The sequence below is a fragment of the Cetorhinus maximus genome, chromosome 27, assembly GCF_964194155.1.
Source record: "Cetorhinus maximus chromosome 27, sCetMax3.hap1.1, whole genome shotgun sequence".
Lineage (NCBI taxonomy): Eukaryota > Metazoa > Chordata > Chondrichthyes > Lamniformes > Cetorhinidae > Cetorhinus > Cetorhinus maximus.
Genome location: NC_135905.1, coordinates 20,817,890 through 20,833,131, shown reverse-complemented (window position 1 = coordinate 20,833,131; position 15,242 = coordinate 20,817,890). Strand labels below are relative to the sequence as shown.

At 44.0% G+C, this 15,242-nt stretch overlaps 1 protein-coding gene across 3 annotated transcripts in view; it reads right to left on the bottom strand.

The window, feature by feature from the left end:
* zcchc24 (zinc finger, CCHC domain containing 24) overlaps positions 1-15,242 on the bottom strand; it is a 207,344-nt gene that overhangs the window by 122,525 nt on the left and 69,577 nt on the right. The window contains exon 3 of one of the 3 annotated variants that reach the window (XM_078530879.1): positions 1,607-3,526. The exons of the other annotated variants lie outside the window; for them this stretch is intronic. Coding sequence (XP_078387005.1) covers positions 3,380-3,526 — 147 coding nt within the window. The 3' untranslated portion in view covers positions 1,607-3,379. Of the gene's footprint in view, positions 1-1,606; positions 3,527-15,242 lie in introns of those variants that run through there. 3 annotated transcript variants of the gene reach the window in all.

Here is a 15,242-nt window from a genome sequence, read left to right as displayed (position 1 = left end):
TCAGGTTTTGTTAGCTGACGGAAATCATGGCTCGTGTTTGCTTCAAATACAAACACACCAGAACAGCTGAAAGGAAAATTATCCAAAGTTAAAATTCCCTACTTCAGTTTGTAACACCGATGGGGTGATTTGAGATTTATTGAGTTGAACTTTTGTTCGTTTCTAAAGCACTTTGCATTCTGGTCAGGATTTAACCAGATGTTTAGAGAGTACAAACCCCTTTTGTGGCCTCCATTCAGCCCCTTCCTCAACGTATAGTAGCTAAAGTCAAAAACTCAGCAGGCTAGGAGATCAAGCCTGCGAGTACTGCAAATCCCACCCAAGCGCATTGCCCTCGAATGCTTCTTTTCAATCAATAGTTGTGCATCATGTTGATCACGTCAAGACTGCTAGTCAAAATGTCAAAGTCCATATGAATACCCAGCCTATTCTTAACACAAGCATGCTCTGCAGCATGTTTCACCTGACATACAGCCGTGATGGTTGTCATGGGTGACGGATGACATCCTTTTGAAAGTCATTGCTAAATCTTTAGTTTCGCGTCAGGATGAGGTATTGCAGCTGATACCCTGAGCAGTGAGGCGCGTGCATGCAAATACAGAAGCACAAGTGGTCACTGAGGTAATACGTCCATGTGTAAATCACACAAAAAAATTGAAAAAGTATATCCGTATATCCACAATAGCTAAACATTCTTTTTTTTTCCCATGCAGCATATTACAGTCCCACATATTGTGATTTTTGCATGTTAGTTTGACGATAACATCCTTCCCAAGTTAGAATTTTCTAAGCATTGGTGAACTGTATCTATTCCTGTTACCTCTAAGTTATGTACTTAATTTAAGCGGGGAAAATCATTTTGAAAGCCACGGTTGCTTTGAGAAAATTTCAAAAACTAACAGCATGCCAGGCGCCATTGGGAGCACCAGACATCACTAAAATTTACCCTCGTGGTTTTAACACAAAGCAAATATAGTTTAAAAATTAAAGGCGGGATGAGGACAATGGTTTTTTTTGTTGTTGTGATCTGGAATGCACTGCCTGAAATGATGCAGTTGTGCAACTTTTTCAGAGTGTTGGATAAATACTTGAAGGGGAGAAAATTGCAGGGGCACTGGCGAAAGAGTGAATTAATTGGACAGTCCTTTCAAAGAGCCGGCACAATTACGATGGGATGAATGGCCTCCTGATGTGCTGAAGCTATATTAGCCATGTTGTCTAGCATGCTGTTTTTTTTTAAACATTTTCTCAAAAGCAACTTTCGAAATGATTTTTCCAGCTTAAATTAAGTACATAATGTAGAAGCAACAGGAATAGATACAGTTCACCAATGTTTAGAAAATTCTAACTTGGGAAGAATGTTATTGTCAAACTAACATGCAAAAATCACAACATGTGAGACTGTAATATGCTGCAGGGAAAAAAAAGTGTTTTGCCACAGTGGACGTGCAGGGCACTTTTTCAGTTTTTTTATGCGATTTACAGATGGACTTATTACTTCAGTGACCACTTGTACTCCTCCATTTACATGCACGCGCTCCACTGATTGCTCAGGATATCAGCTGTAATATCTCATCCTGATGCAAAGCTAAAAGTTTAGCAATGACTTTCCAAAAGGATGTCATCCGTCACCCATGACAACCATCATTGTTATATTTGGCTCCAACATGCTTCAGATAACATGTTTCCATGCACGGGATAAAATCTATTCGTCATAGAAGTTTACAACAGAGGAGGAGACCATTCGGCCCTTTGTACCCAATGCTGGCTCTTTGCCAGAGCAATCCAAAACTGAGCCACTGCCCCCAGTCTCTTTCGGCAGCCACATATCGGACTCTCTCTTAAAGGACACAATTGCCTCTGTAATCAACTACTATTTGCCCCCCTGACTATATGAAATCTAGGGACCCTTAGAAAGAAGGGATTTACACGGTTTCAATTAATTTGCTTATACAACCATTTGGAACACGTTGTTCTATTTTCAGTGGCATCAGGTTATTCACAATCCACATCCAAACTAGCTTTCCATTAGTTTTCCATCAAACTCCAAACTAATTTTGAATTTAGACTGATCCCTGCGTCTGTAACCAGAGGAACACTGATTTAACCATAATTGCCTCTAACTGTGATTAGTACTTGTTTTATTATAACCTTAGACTGCTTTTGTACTTTAAAACGCAAGTCACATTCAAACCATTTTGTAATTCATGTTGCTTCATCGGACAATAATCTCTATCCTGTGAACTTTTGAAGTCAGCTTCTCAGCAAACTAACATCCAGTGGTACCGGGCAAGATACCTCCTTGTGGGCTTCAGGACCCAGTCATTGGGCTCAAATGTGGGTCAGAAGCCTGCACTGTTGGGAACTGTGACTCATCTGTGATTTTCCATGAATTAGCCAATATAGTGGCCAAAGGGCAGTTTTCTCATCCAATTAAGGACAGTGAAGGCCAACAAGAGGCCAACAAGAGGCCCTCCAGTTCAGAAGAAGCAGGAGGAGACTTTTCGAGGTGAGTGAGGCAGAGTGTGCCTCAAGATAGGAGTATCCTCTCTCCAACTTTAAAAAATTTTTAATTTTGAAAAAAAAGCTCTTAGAAGCTGGGTCACCACAGTAACCACCACCAAACAAGGAACCCCTCAGCAGAGCGGCCTACAGCTGCAGCTGAAGCCAGGCAGGCGGGGTGGGTCTTGAAGTGCTGGGTCCCTGGTCTGCCACTTGGAGGCCGCCTCTAAGCCTCGATCCTCCAGGGACCTGGAGGCCAATCGGAAAATTCCAGTTGCTCTCCAACAGTCAGCCTTAATAGGCACTGCAAGGCCATCCCCCACCCATCACCTTGTCGATCTAAAAGTTCTTGTCTCTACTCTTATCAATGGCACACAACAACTTGGGACACTAAGTGTGAAACACCTTTGTTAAATCTCTAAGCAATTGTGCATACTCACATTGCCACTGGTTGCTTAGGAATCCAGTGAGCTAGGGTCCGTCTCAGGTGGTCAGTCCTTCAACAGTGCAGCTTCGAATGGCTGACCAGACCATTCTACTGACTGCATTAACAATGTCCGTGAGGGCTGTGGCTTTATGCACCATCCTGACCCTGGCCCTTGGCACATAAGGCAATATCTTAAATCAGACCACCTGATTGGATTATTAACCCCATCCTGACCATCCAGGACTATCTCCTACCCTCAGTGGTTGGTGGGGGGGGGGGGGGGGCGCGGATTGGGGAGGGGTGTCTCCTGGTGCATACCAACAATGGCTGTGATCACAGTACTACTTCCCAAGTGGCCATTGTATAGTTGAGTTTCTGTAGACGAAAGGTCTGTGGCAAACCACCACCTCCGGGACTTGGCCTGACGTGTCTGCGCGTGTATGTGTCTGTTTAGTTGAAAGTGTCCTTATTTTTACAAAGTTCAATATGAGCCTCAGCGATGTCTTCGATCAAAGCTCTTCTCCGTAGCTCCATCTTCTTACCTGAGCCACTGCCAACATAAGGCAAACTCTGCCCACAGGACTCCACCACAACCAGCTTACATTCATTAATATAAAAGAAATAAAAGCATAGTTACCTAATTCAAAGGGATCAATGCAATACAATTTAAATGATACATCATTGGCTTACAGCGCAAAATTCCACATCCACACCCCTCCATGCCGTCCCCAATTGGGACCTAAAAATTCAGCCCACAGTCCAAGGGTTCAATTACATTTGAGATAATTATCTTTAAAGTATAACATTGAGTTGTTATTGTTATAATAACATATTTCTAGCGTTTCTATAGTCTTCTGTCAGGTTTTTGAGTACTACATGTCTGCAAATGCTGGCTTCAGTCTCCTCTAGGTGCTTATTAAAGTAAAGGCCCAAATGTTTCTGCAAAACTTGCATTCATGTGCCCAAAATATTATTTTTACAAGTGCAATACATTGTTTCCTACACATTAGGCAATCTTGATGTACGTCTACGCTGGTGTTTGCTATGATAAACTTGCATCTTGCAACATATACTGCAAAGCCATAACTCCTTCAGGTTGTGCTGTGCCTTCCCAGCACACAGGCAATCCTATGAAAGAAAGCACAAATGCTTCTTGCAAAATTCCAAAGCTTTTTGATCATCTCGCCCTGACAAAAATGTTCCAAGAAATCCGGGAAACATGGAATTGCCGGTTTCTGACCACGGCGGCAAGTATGCTTTAAGTGGGAGACATGGGTTCCAACAGATAGTGCCTGCAGCCCATTTGGCAAAATCCATCCCTTTGACGAAACAGCCCCTCACATGACAGACAAGCGAGAAATTCATACAGATTTGAACATAGCTCGGAATTGGTGCTGCAAGGACAGATTCATAAAAAAGGTTTATTTTCAAGAAAAGGGGCGCAGAAACTCGAGTTCGTGTCCGTCCTGAGTGTTGACATTATTTAACAAAAAATGCACAGCTGCTCACTAAGCACGCTCTGTTTGCTGAGACTAAGTATATTGTATTTACAACAAGCTGCTGCTACTTTTAATTTCAATGCTCAGTTCAACCAAATGTTTCTGGACTAATGTGTTATTTCTCACATTCTTTATGGCTAAATCTATCATTTGAGTTTTACAGTAAGAATTACAAAAGAAGTGATCGTTTGGTAGTACAGAGCTTGAGCATTGCTGAAAAAAAGAGACTTGCTGTTGAAGCTTTTTGTCTTGCACTCATCAGGACAGATCGCAAGGATACCAATTGCAAAGGGAACAACAATTTATACTGCATGAGAAGAGAGTGCTGGTTGGTTGGCAAATGGACTCTGATTGGCAGTGGTGTTTCCATGGAGAATGCATCAGGGAACAGTTAATTGCCAAGGCCAGCATCTGTTGCCCAACCCTAATTGCCTTTGAACTGAGTGGCTTGCTAGGCCATTTCAGTGGGCAGTTAAGAGTCATTATTGTGAGTCTGAAGTCACATGTAGGCCAGCCCAGGTAAGAATGGTAGATTTCCTTCCCTAAAGGACATTCGTGAACCAGGTAGGTTTTTACAACAATTGACAATGGTTTCATGGTCACCATTACTGAGACTGGCTCTTTTTTTTAAAAAATAGTCCAGATTTTATCAATTCAGTTTCAACCAGCTGCCGTAGTGGGATTTGAACCCATGTCTCCAGGGCCTTAGCCTGGATTACTAATTCATTGATACTCCACCATCTCCCCATACACACATGGCATTTCTGATGACAATGTCACCATCCTGATGACTTTTGTGGACCCATTCAATACGTGCTTCTCAAGGTCAGGTCAGTGGCTGGTCCCTGTTCTCACAGTGCATTTGGTCTTGGTCATCTTCTTCAGGGCAGATTCTTTCTTCTTCCATGGACCAATTTATAAAGTGAGTAAAAGTTGGCATTTCTCAGGTGAAAAATTGAGGCTGACGCCTAATGCGAGTGTAACATTTCTTAGCAAAAGGAATTATATGCCCAGAATAGGCCTAAACATGATTTTTGGCACCAAAAAAATGGGGTTGTCTCATACACTGTGATCTACGGTACTTGGAAAGTATCAAGAGCGAACCAAAGAAAGAAGGGAAGACTTAGATTTATATAGCACCTTCCATGACCTCAGGACGTCTCAAAGTGCTTTACAGCCAATGAAGTACTTTGTTTTCAGGACATGTAATCACTGTTATAATGTAGGAAACATGGCATCAGTTTGCACACAGCAAGCTCCCACAGACAACAACGTGTCATTGACCATAAACTATAGAAGCTTAGATTACGAAAGAGGCCAGTCAGCCAAGCCTTTGCCACTCGTTGCTAGAACAATCCAAAATGTATCCCACTGCCCGCCTTTCTCATTTTCCTGTTTCAAATACATACACACATTTGTCATAAAAAATGCAATGGTCCCTGACTCAGCTTCTCTCTGCAGCACAACCTTCCAAGATCCAAAAGCCCTCATGTTAAGAAGTTTCCTCTAACCTTTCTTCACATTCTCTTCGAGGCAACTTTGAATTGATGACTATTCATTGGAGGAAGTAGCCCTACACTGTTCACCTGGTCAAAATCCTTCATCCTATAGAGAGCATATATTGCAGCCACAGTGAAGTGGAAGTGGAAGGGGTGATAGTGAGTTACTGGCAGTGATTCCAGTCTGTTCTGGGTGGTATTGCTGCAGCTACACTCAGCCAGATGATTAGTGAGCATTCTATCACACTTCTAACCCTGTAGATAGCGGAGAAACTGTCCCAGAGTCAATAAATTTTACTCAATAGAAGCCTCGGGACAAACACAGCAATAATAAGACTGAAAAAAATCTCTTCCAGAAAGATTCTTTAAATTAGAACACATGACATGCAATTTTCTTCTAGGGTTAGATTTAATGATTTAAATAGATTAATTTAATAACATTATCACATAGCTGAAACAGGTGAACTTGCATTATACGAATCCCATCAAATCCCACACTTTTCAATCCCATTGCGCAATTTACTCTCTGCAGTTTCAACAGAGGTGTCGCTCTCAGGAGATTGGAGCGATATTGCATCATTTCCTTTGCCCTAAATGTAATCTCTAATCTGTAATGCCCCCTCTCAACTGCTTTTGTTGCAGCAGAGCAAAACCATGGGCCAGTCCCCCAATTCTACATGACTGAATCTGACTTCCTCTAGCTGCAAACTCTGATTGGACCCATTCCTGGAGGTTTCATCACAAGACCTCTTGGTCCCTATACTGCTATCATTGGTTCCCCAACATGTCCATCCTCACAGAGTATTGCTTTCCAATGCCAATCAGAAATTGAGTTGGCACATCATTCCCCAACTGGATCATTCTTGGCCGTCAGTCTCATTGGCTTTTTGTCCGCTATTTTAATAAATAGTAATCAAAGTATTCAAAGACAGTTTCTCCAAAATTGATGATATTTTTTCATTGCCCCCCCACCCCCACCTAGATTTTTCTCCTGGATTTGCTTACACCCACCTCCTGAAGACTGATCTTTAATTTCTGGAGATTTCAAGGTCATCCTGGGGGTTTTGACAGCCCTACTGTAGCAAAATTGTAAAGCTACATATAAAAAAAAGGGTCTACACGTCTGCAGCCAAAAATAAGAGGATGTAGGAGTGTCAAGGCTAGAAGTCTGCTCATGGGTGTTGGTCTGTTGGAAACAGCTCATGCCCCTGCCTTCAAAGACATAAGTGCAAAATGTAAAACAATAATTAAAGGGAAACTAGCCCACACACAATTAGAGGTGCAAAGTCTACATGGTACAAAAAGTTACGCTGGTTCTAAAGAGTTCAGTTTTTAACATTTAATAGTTCAATTATGAATAAAATTATTGAAATCAGGCCCTCGTATTGTATGGGCCACTTCAATGAGACTCTTTTCAAGCCTAAGTAATCCCACAAACTACAATAAGATGAAGGACCAAGCGAGGCTGTTTTTGTGGTGTTGTTTGATGGAGGAACATTGCTCAGGACATGGTGCTCTTCTTTAAATAGTGCCAAAGGGATCTTTAATTCAGAAATGTACAGTTTAGCTGCTGTCATTTACCTAGTTGATGTACAGAAGTTATAATGCTTTTTCCATTTCCATGTCTTCATCCTTTTTTGTTCATTCTGAACTCCCACCCTTTCTCCTTTAGTTGAGATGTCAGTCAGAAAACTATAACCACGCCTCCCATGACTGCCCATTTGGGAAAGCACCCAGAAAACCATCATGTCACCCAGTGGGCTATCAGAGGTTTAAAGCTCACTGTGTGGGGAATGATCGGCTTCAGTCCACATTCTGTTACTTTGTGAGATTGTTCATGTCTTAAAAAATTAATTTTACAAACTATACTGTATGTTGTGGCTAGGGCTACTTGAGTTGCCTTTTTTTTAAGCAAAAGCCTCCTTAGGGCTGAATGCATTTTTGAATCCAACAAATTACCCCATTTAATGTTGAAAAACCCCACATCTTAAAAGGTAAAGAGCCAAACTTAAAACTGGCGTCTTATTCTCTAGCGCGCTGTTAATTGTCAATCACTGTTAAATGGCTGTACTGCACTGAGTATTTTGAGCAGAATGCTTCCCCACAAACTTCGCAACAGCTTCTAGTGAAACAAGGAAAAGTAGAGCAGGAAAAGGAAAATAATTCGGAACACATGTCGGCTTTCGTTCCAAAAGTTTTGGCGCTTTTAGAGTTCTACATAACCTACTTCCAAGAAGTGTGAAAACAAAAGACAGCTGCAAACAATGACGTGGCCCCTCTGAAATGGCCACTTCTCTCTGCTTATACTCCACACTTCAAAACTCTCGGTGATGAAATTAGCTGGAAGACAGCAGCCTCCAGCGTCTGACAGCTCAGCTAGTGTTTCCACTGGTGCCCGGATTCTAGGGGCGGACAAAAGACTCGCACTTTCAACCCGGCGTTTCCCGGCACCCACCTTCCTCACAGTTGGGTCGCGAGTGATCAGACAACATATTGTACGTGACACCGAAGGGGGAACGTGTAGGTTAGGCAGTGGAAGATGGTGATGCATTAGGAGAGATTAATAGCACCTCTTCTGCTCCCCAAGGGCAAACAGTTCAACTGAACAGCGATTAACTATTCACTTGTGAATGGGTTGGAATGTTCCCCTGTGATCAACATTAAGGAATGAACAGGACATTCATTTCTTTCATATGGTTTTGTGTTTTACGTTTCCCCTACCCCCAATTATTGTTTTTTCTGGATTCCCCATTTGAGCATCGTAAACCCTCCTGAGTGTTAGCATTCCACCATTGGTAGGTAGAAGGGACCTTGCTTAATATGGTCTTAGGAGGCTCAACCATCATCCTTTCCTCCATCCCTGTCATTCGCTAGTTATCTTCCTGTGAGAGACCCAGCAAAGGACAGATATCACAATTCCCCATTAATACCCAATATTGCCTTATACCATTATCTCTTTTATCATTCATTCACACCCGCCTTCCAGCCTATGACAGGCCTTCCCTGTTGTTCTTTCCTTCCCTTTCCCAGCCTCTTATTTGTTTAAAAGCTGTTGCAATTTCAACTCCAACCAATTCTGATGAAAGGTCATCAACCAGAAATGTTAACTCTGTTTTTCTCTCCACAGATGGGGCCTGATCTGTTAATTGCTTCCAGCGCATTCTCTTTTTAGTATCACTATTTTGGGTATCTAGGGCTGTTTTTCTGCTCCAGGCTAAGTTTAGGTTTTACTGTCTACAACAGGTGACAACATCATGATGAGAAGTCATTGACAGAGTTAATGCAGTCACCCAGGTCTCTTCTACCTGTCTGCAAATAAAGCAGATTAGTGATATGAGAAGACTCATGCTTAAAATGTGACAGTCACTGTAGTCCCAGAAGCTGCTCTCTCATTAAAGAGAGAGAGAGAGAGATGACTGGTGGTGAGTTTAACCTGAGACAAGTGGCAAGGCTGAGAAGGCAGTGCCTTCATAGATTACCACAGCTGCTATGGGAATCAAACCCATGTTGTTGGCATCATTCTGCATCATAAACCAGCCCTCCAGCCAACTGAGCTAACCAACCCCACACATGCCCTGCAGTCCCCATCAAACATGGTGCAAATCTAAGTTGGGAACTCTTGCACAGATATCCATATCAAGCTATCTACACAACGATTGTGTCTTTTTGAGCCAGGAAGTTGCAGGTTCAAGTCCCACTCCAGAGACTTGAGCACATAATCTAAGCTGACAATTCAGCATAGTGCCGACAGAGCATTGCGCCATTGGAGCTGCCATCCTTCTGATGAGATGTTAAACAAGTTTGCCTCACATTGATGGAAATAATCCCATAACAATTTTGGCATTAGAGCAGGAAGAGTTCTTCTCCCTAACAAAAACAAAAATACCTGGAAAAACTCAGCAGGTCCGACAGCATCTGCGGAGAGGAACACAGTTAACATTTCGAATCCGTATGACCCTTCAACAGAACTAAGGAAAAATAGAAAAGAGGTGAAATATAAGCTGGTTTAAGGGGGGGTGGAACAGGTAGAGCTGGATAGAGGGCCAGTGATAGGTGGAGATAACCAAAAGATGTCATAGACAAAAGGACAAAAAGGTGTTGAAGGTGATGATATTATCTAAGGAATGTGATAATAGTGACATTAAAGGTGGAAAGCAGGATGAGCAAGGTACAGATAGCTCTAGTGGGGGTGGGGTGGGGGGAAGGGATCGAAATAGGCTAAAAGGTAGACATAAAACAATGGATGGAAATACATGTAAAAATAATGGAGATAGGTGGGAAAAGAAAAATCTGTATAAATTATTGGAAAAAAGGGGGATCGGAAAGGGGGTGGGGATGGAGGAGAGAGTTCATGATCTAAAATTGTTGAACTCAATATTCAATCCGGAAGGCTGTAAAGTGCCTAGTCGGAAGATGAGGTGCTGTTCCTCCAGTTTGCATTGAGCTTCACTGGAACAATGCAGTAGGCCAAGGACGGACATGTGGGCATGAGAGCAGGGTGGTGTGTTGAAATGGCAAGCGACAGGGAGGTCTGGGTCATGCTTGCGGACAGACCGAAGGTGTTCCGCAAAGCGGTCACCCAGTCTGCGTTTGGTCTCTCCAATGTAGAGGAAACCGCATTGGGAGCACTGAATGCAATAGACTAAATTGAGGGAAATGCAAGTGAAATGCTGCTTCATTTGAAAGGACTGTTTGGGCCCTTGGACAGTGAGGAGAGGGGAAGTAAAGGGGCAGGTGTTGCACCTTCTGCGATTGCATGGGAAGGTGCCGTGGGAGGGGGTTGAGGTGTAGGGGGTGATGGAGGAGTGGACCAGGGTGTCCCGGAGGGAATGATACCTGTGGAATGCCGCCAGGGGGGGTGAAGGGAAGATGTGTTTGGTGGTGGCATCATGCTGGAGTTGGCAGAATTGGCGGAGGATGATCCTTTGAATGCGGAGGCTGGTGGGGTGATAAATGAGGACAAGGCATGGTTCTGGGAGGGGGAGGAAGATGTGAGGGTGGATGCGTGGGAGATGGACCGGACACGGTTGAGGGCTCTGTCAACCACCATGGGTGGAAAACCTCGGTTAAGAAGGAAGATATGTCAGAGGAACTGTTTTTGAAAGTGGCATCATCAGAACAGATGTGATGGAGGCAAAGGAACTGAGAGAATGGGATGGAGTCCGTACAGGAGGCGGGGTGTGAGGAGCTGTAGTCGAGGTAGCTGTGGGAGGCGGTAGGCTTGTAATGAATATTGGTGGATAGTCTATCACCAGAAATTGAGACAGAGAGGTCAAGGAAGGGAAGTGTCAGAGATGGACCATGTGAAAATGATGGAGGGGTGAAAATTGGAAGCAAAATTAATAAATTTTTCCAGGTCCAGACGAGAGCATGAAGCAGCACCGAAGCAATCATCGATGTACCGGAGAAAGAGTTGTGGGAGGGGGCCGGAGTAGGACTGGAATAAGGAATGTTCCACATACCCCATAAAGAGACAGGCATAGCTGGGGCCCATGCAGGTACCCATAGCCACACCTTTTATTTGGAGGAAGTGAGAGGAGTTAAAGGAGAAATTGTTCAGTGTGAGAACAAGTTCAGCCAGACAGAGGAGAGTAGTGGTGGATGGGGATTGTTCGGGCCTCTGTTCGAGGAAGAAGCGGAGAGCCACCAGACCATCCTGGTGGGGGATGGAGGTGTAGAGGGATTGGACGTCCATGGTGAAGAGGAGGCGGTTGGGGCCAGGGAACTGGAAATTGTTGATATGATGTAGGGTGTCAGAGGAATCACGGATGTTGGTGGGAAGGGACTGGACAAGGGGAGAGAGAATGGAGTCAAGATAGCTAGAAAAGAGTTTCATGGGGCAGGAACAGGTTGACATGAACGGTCTGCCGGGACAGTCCTGTTTGTAGATTTTGGGTAGGAGGTAGAAGCAGGCCATCCGAGGTTGAGAGACTATGAGGTTGGAAGCTGTGGAAGAGGAGATGAGGTCAGTAACAGTCCTGGAAACAATGGCTTGATGTTCAGTGGTGGGGTCATGGTCCATGGGGAGGTAGGAGGAAGTGTCTGCGATTTGATGCTCAGCATCTGCGAGGTAGAGGTCAGTGCGCCAGACAACAACAGCACCACCCTTGTCAGCGGGTTTGATGACAATGTCAGGGTTGGACCTGAGAGGTGTATTTCCATCCATTATTCTATCTCTACCTTTTAGCCTATTTCGATCCCTTCCCCCCACCCCACCCCCACTAGGGCTATCTGTACCTTGCTCACCCTGCTTTCCACCTTTAATGTCACTATTATCACATTCCTTAGATTATATAATCACCTTCAACACCTCTTTGTCCTTTTGTCTATGACATCTTTTGGCTATCTCCACCTATCACTGGCCCTCTATCCAGCTCTACCTGTCCCACCCCCCCCCCTTAAACCAGCTTATATTTCATCTCTTTTCTATTTTTCCTTAGTTCTGTTGAAGAGTCATATGGACTCGAAACGTTAACTGTGTTCCTCTCCGCAGATGCTGTCAGACCTGCTGAGATTTTCCAAGTATTTTTGTTTTTGGTCTGGATTTCCAGCATCCGCAGTTTTTTTGCTTTTATCTTAGAGTTCTTCTCCCTGTTTGCTGGCCAATTTTTAGCGCTCAACCAACCTCATGAATAAAACAATCCCAGATTATCTGGTCATGATCACACTGCTGTCTGAAGGAGCTTGCTGTGTGCAAATTGACTGCCACATTTCCTACATTACAACAGTGACTACACTTCACGAGTACTTCATTGGGATGTCCTGAGGTGATGACCAATTGACTGACAATTAAGTGCAGTTGGGTAACAAAGAATCTTGGCTTTCTGACTGATGTGGGAAGGTGGTGCACAATGAGGAAGGACATGTCAGGCAACCTTATTCAAACTCCATCAGATGGTGTATCTGTTCCAATGCCAAATATCTCAGTGCAATCTTTGTCTTCATAAAATTTAATGTATTTTGCTGCAAGATGACCCCGTTCATTTGAAGATACCGTTGAGTGCCAATTTTTTTATTCTTTCATGGGTGAGTATCGCTGGCAAGGCCAGCATTTTTTGCCCGTCCCTAACTGCCCTTGAACTGCGTGGCTTTGCTAGGCCATTTCAGAGGGGCAGTTAAGGGTCAACCACATTACTATGGATCTGGAATCACATGTAGGCCAGACCAGGTAAGGATGGCAGATTTCCTTCCCTAAAGGACATAAGTGAACCAAGTGAGTTTCTACAACAATCAACAATTGTTTCACGGTCACTATTACTGAGACTAGCTTTCAATTCCAGATTTTTTATTAATTGTATTTAAATCCCACCAGCTGCTGTGGTGGGATTTGAACCTGTATCCTCAGAGCGCTAGCCTAGTCCTTTGGATTACCAGTCCAGTGACATGACCACGTCAACACCGTCTCCCCCAAATTAAGCAACCTCACGAACATCCCCCATAAACTGGCTCTTGGGTCGCGACCAAAGTGAGATCCCTTTAAATAGAAAGCGTTTGTTTTTTTTTTAAGATAGGGAGGTTTGACTCCCTGTTATTTTTTTTTAAATATAAACAGGCATTGTGATGATAACTTCATCTCTTTCTGTGCCCTGAATTGTGGCTGCAATGACAATTTGTTTTCAGATCCACAGCACCGCTGCTCAAAAACCATCTGCTCGGAGACTCCGCGAGATCTTCTCGTGGGGTCTCTCTCTGCCTCCACTGCCAGCGTTCTACTTGACACCCCACCCTTGTCAGCGCAACACAGGTGAAGAAATAGAAGATCCAAGTAAAACCTCTTTAAATAGAAAGTGTTTTTTTTCTGCAATAGGCAGGTTTGACTCCTTTCGTATTGAGAACAGGCAGAATCTCGGACATTTGCCCCTTTCAAAGTGGCAGCAAAGGTTTGCTTAGCCCCACGGCTTCCTTTTGTGCTGTAAATTTCTGTGATTCTATTATTCATGTGTAATAGTTTTAAAATAATGACCCTTCAATCAAGAAACACTTTGTTCTCATTTAATTTTAAACAAAAAATATTCATTTCCTCCCAAGACCACAAAAATGCACTAAACTTAAATAAAATGACAATCTTTTCATATGTTCAGAAAGTAGGGATTACTTTCAGTTCTGGACATTCTTTTTTATCGATGTTCAAAATTTGAGAAAATAATTTTTCCCCAGCTACTGTACAGTGGATGAGATGTGTGTATTCGACAACTGCAAAAAGGTCACAAAGTATAGTTAGAAGGTTAACTGCATTGCCTCCAGAACCATCTATTCATCCCACGAAATGCCTGTTTGCTTTTTGATAAGAGTCCTAATATCCCCCACCCCACCCCACCCCGCCAAGCCTTCGCAATGATATCCCTCATTTATGGCTGGGTTTTCCAGTTAATAGGGGCATCGAAGGAGCAGCGCACTTTCCACCGCTGCTTTGACCTTTTTAAGGGCTCAGCGGGACAGTGAAGATCCGATGGCACAATGGGGCAGAACTTTCAGGTCGGCGGGCAGGTGCGCGCCTGACCCTCTCAGGCGTAACATAGCACGTGATGACACCGGGCGAGCGTCCCGACGTCATCCCGTGCTCGTACGATATTTCAGTGGACGGACGCACACGAAAGTTGGAAGCGTGCCTGCTGACAATTAAGACGGCAATTAGCCCATTAAAGTCGTAATTGTCCATGATTTTTCGTGGTCCATCCAACTTTACGGTTGGCGGACGAGTGAATCGGCCAGGCAGCCTTTACATTTTTCACGAAACCTCATCCAAGGGCGGGATGAGGTTTCCGTTATTAAACGAAAACCATGGACAGAATTTTTATAATGTATCCGTTCAGGTGACCGTTGGTGATGCGCAGACATTTTTGTTCTGATTTTAAAATCTTTATTTAATACTCTTGAAGCCTTCAGCTCCCTGAGGCAGCTCTCTGCCTCCAGTGGAGCTTTCATTCTGCCCTCGCCCGCACCGACGTCAGCGCCCGCCCTCCTCCCACACCCCCACCCCGGCAGCGCTGAGCATTTCGGCGCCCGCTTCACGCCGGCCGGCCGTTAATTGGCCAGCGTGAAATCACAGTCGGGGGACGATCGTGGTGGGCGATCCGTTCCCCAGCTGCTCCCCGGGGCCGCCGATCATGCCCGCCAACCTCAAAATCTTGCCCCTGGTCTTGTGGAAAACATTCATTCCCTCAGACCAACACAGAACCGATTAACTGGTCGCTCTTCCCATCGGCTATTTGACAGATTCTCCTGTGCACAAAATGGCCACCACCTTGAATGCATTTCAAAAGTGCTTCATCGTCAGTGAAACACTTTGAGAGGCCTCCAAGATACCTGACAAAA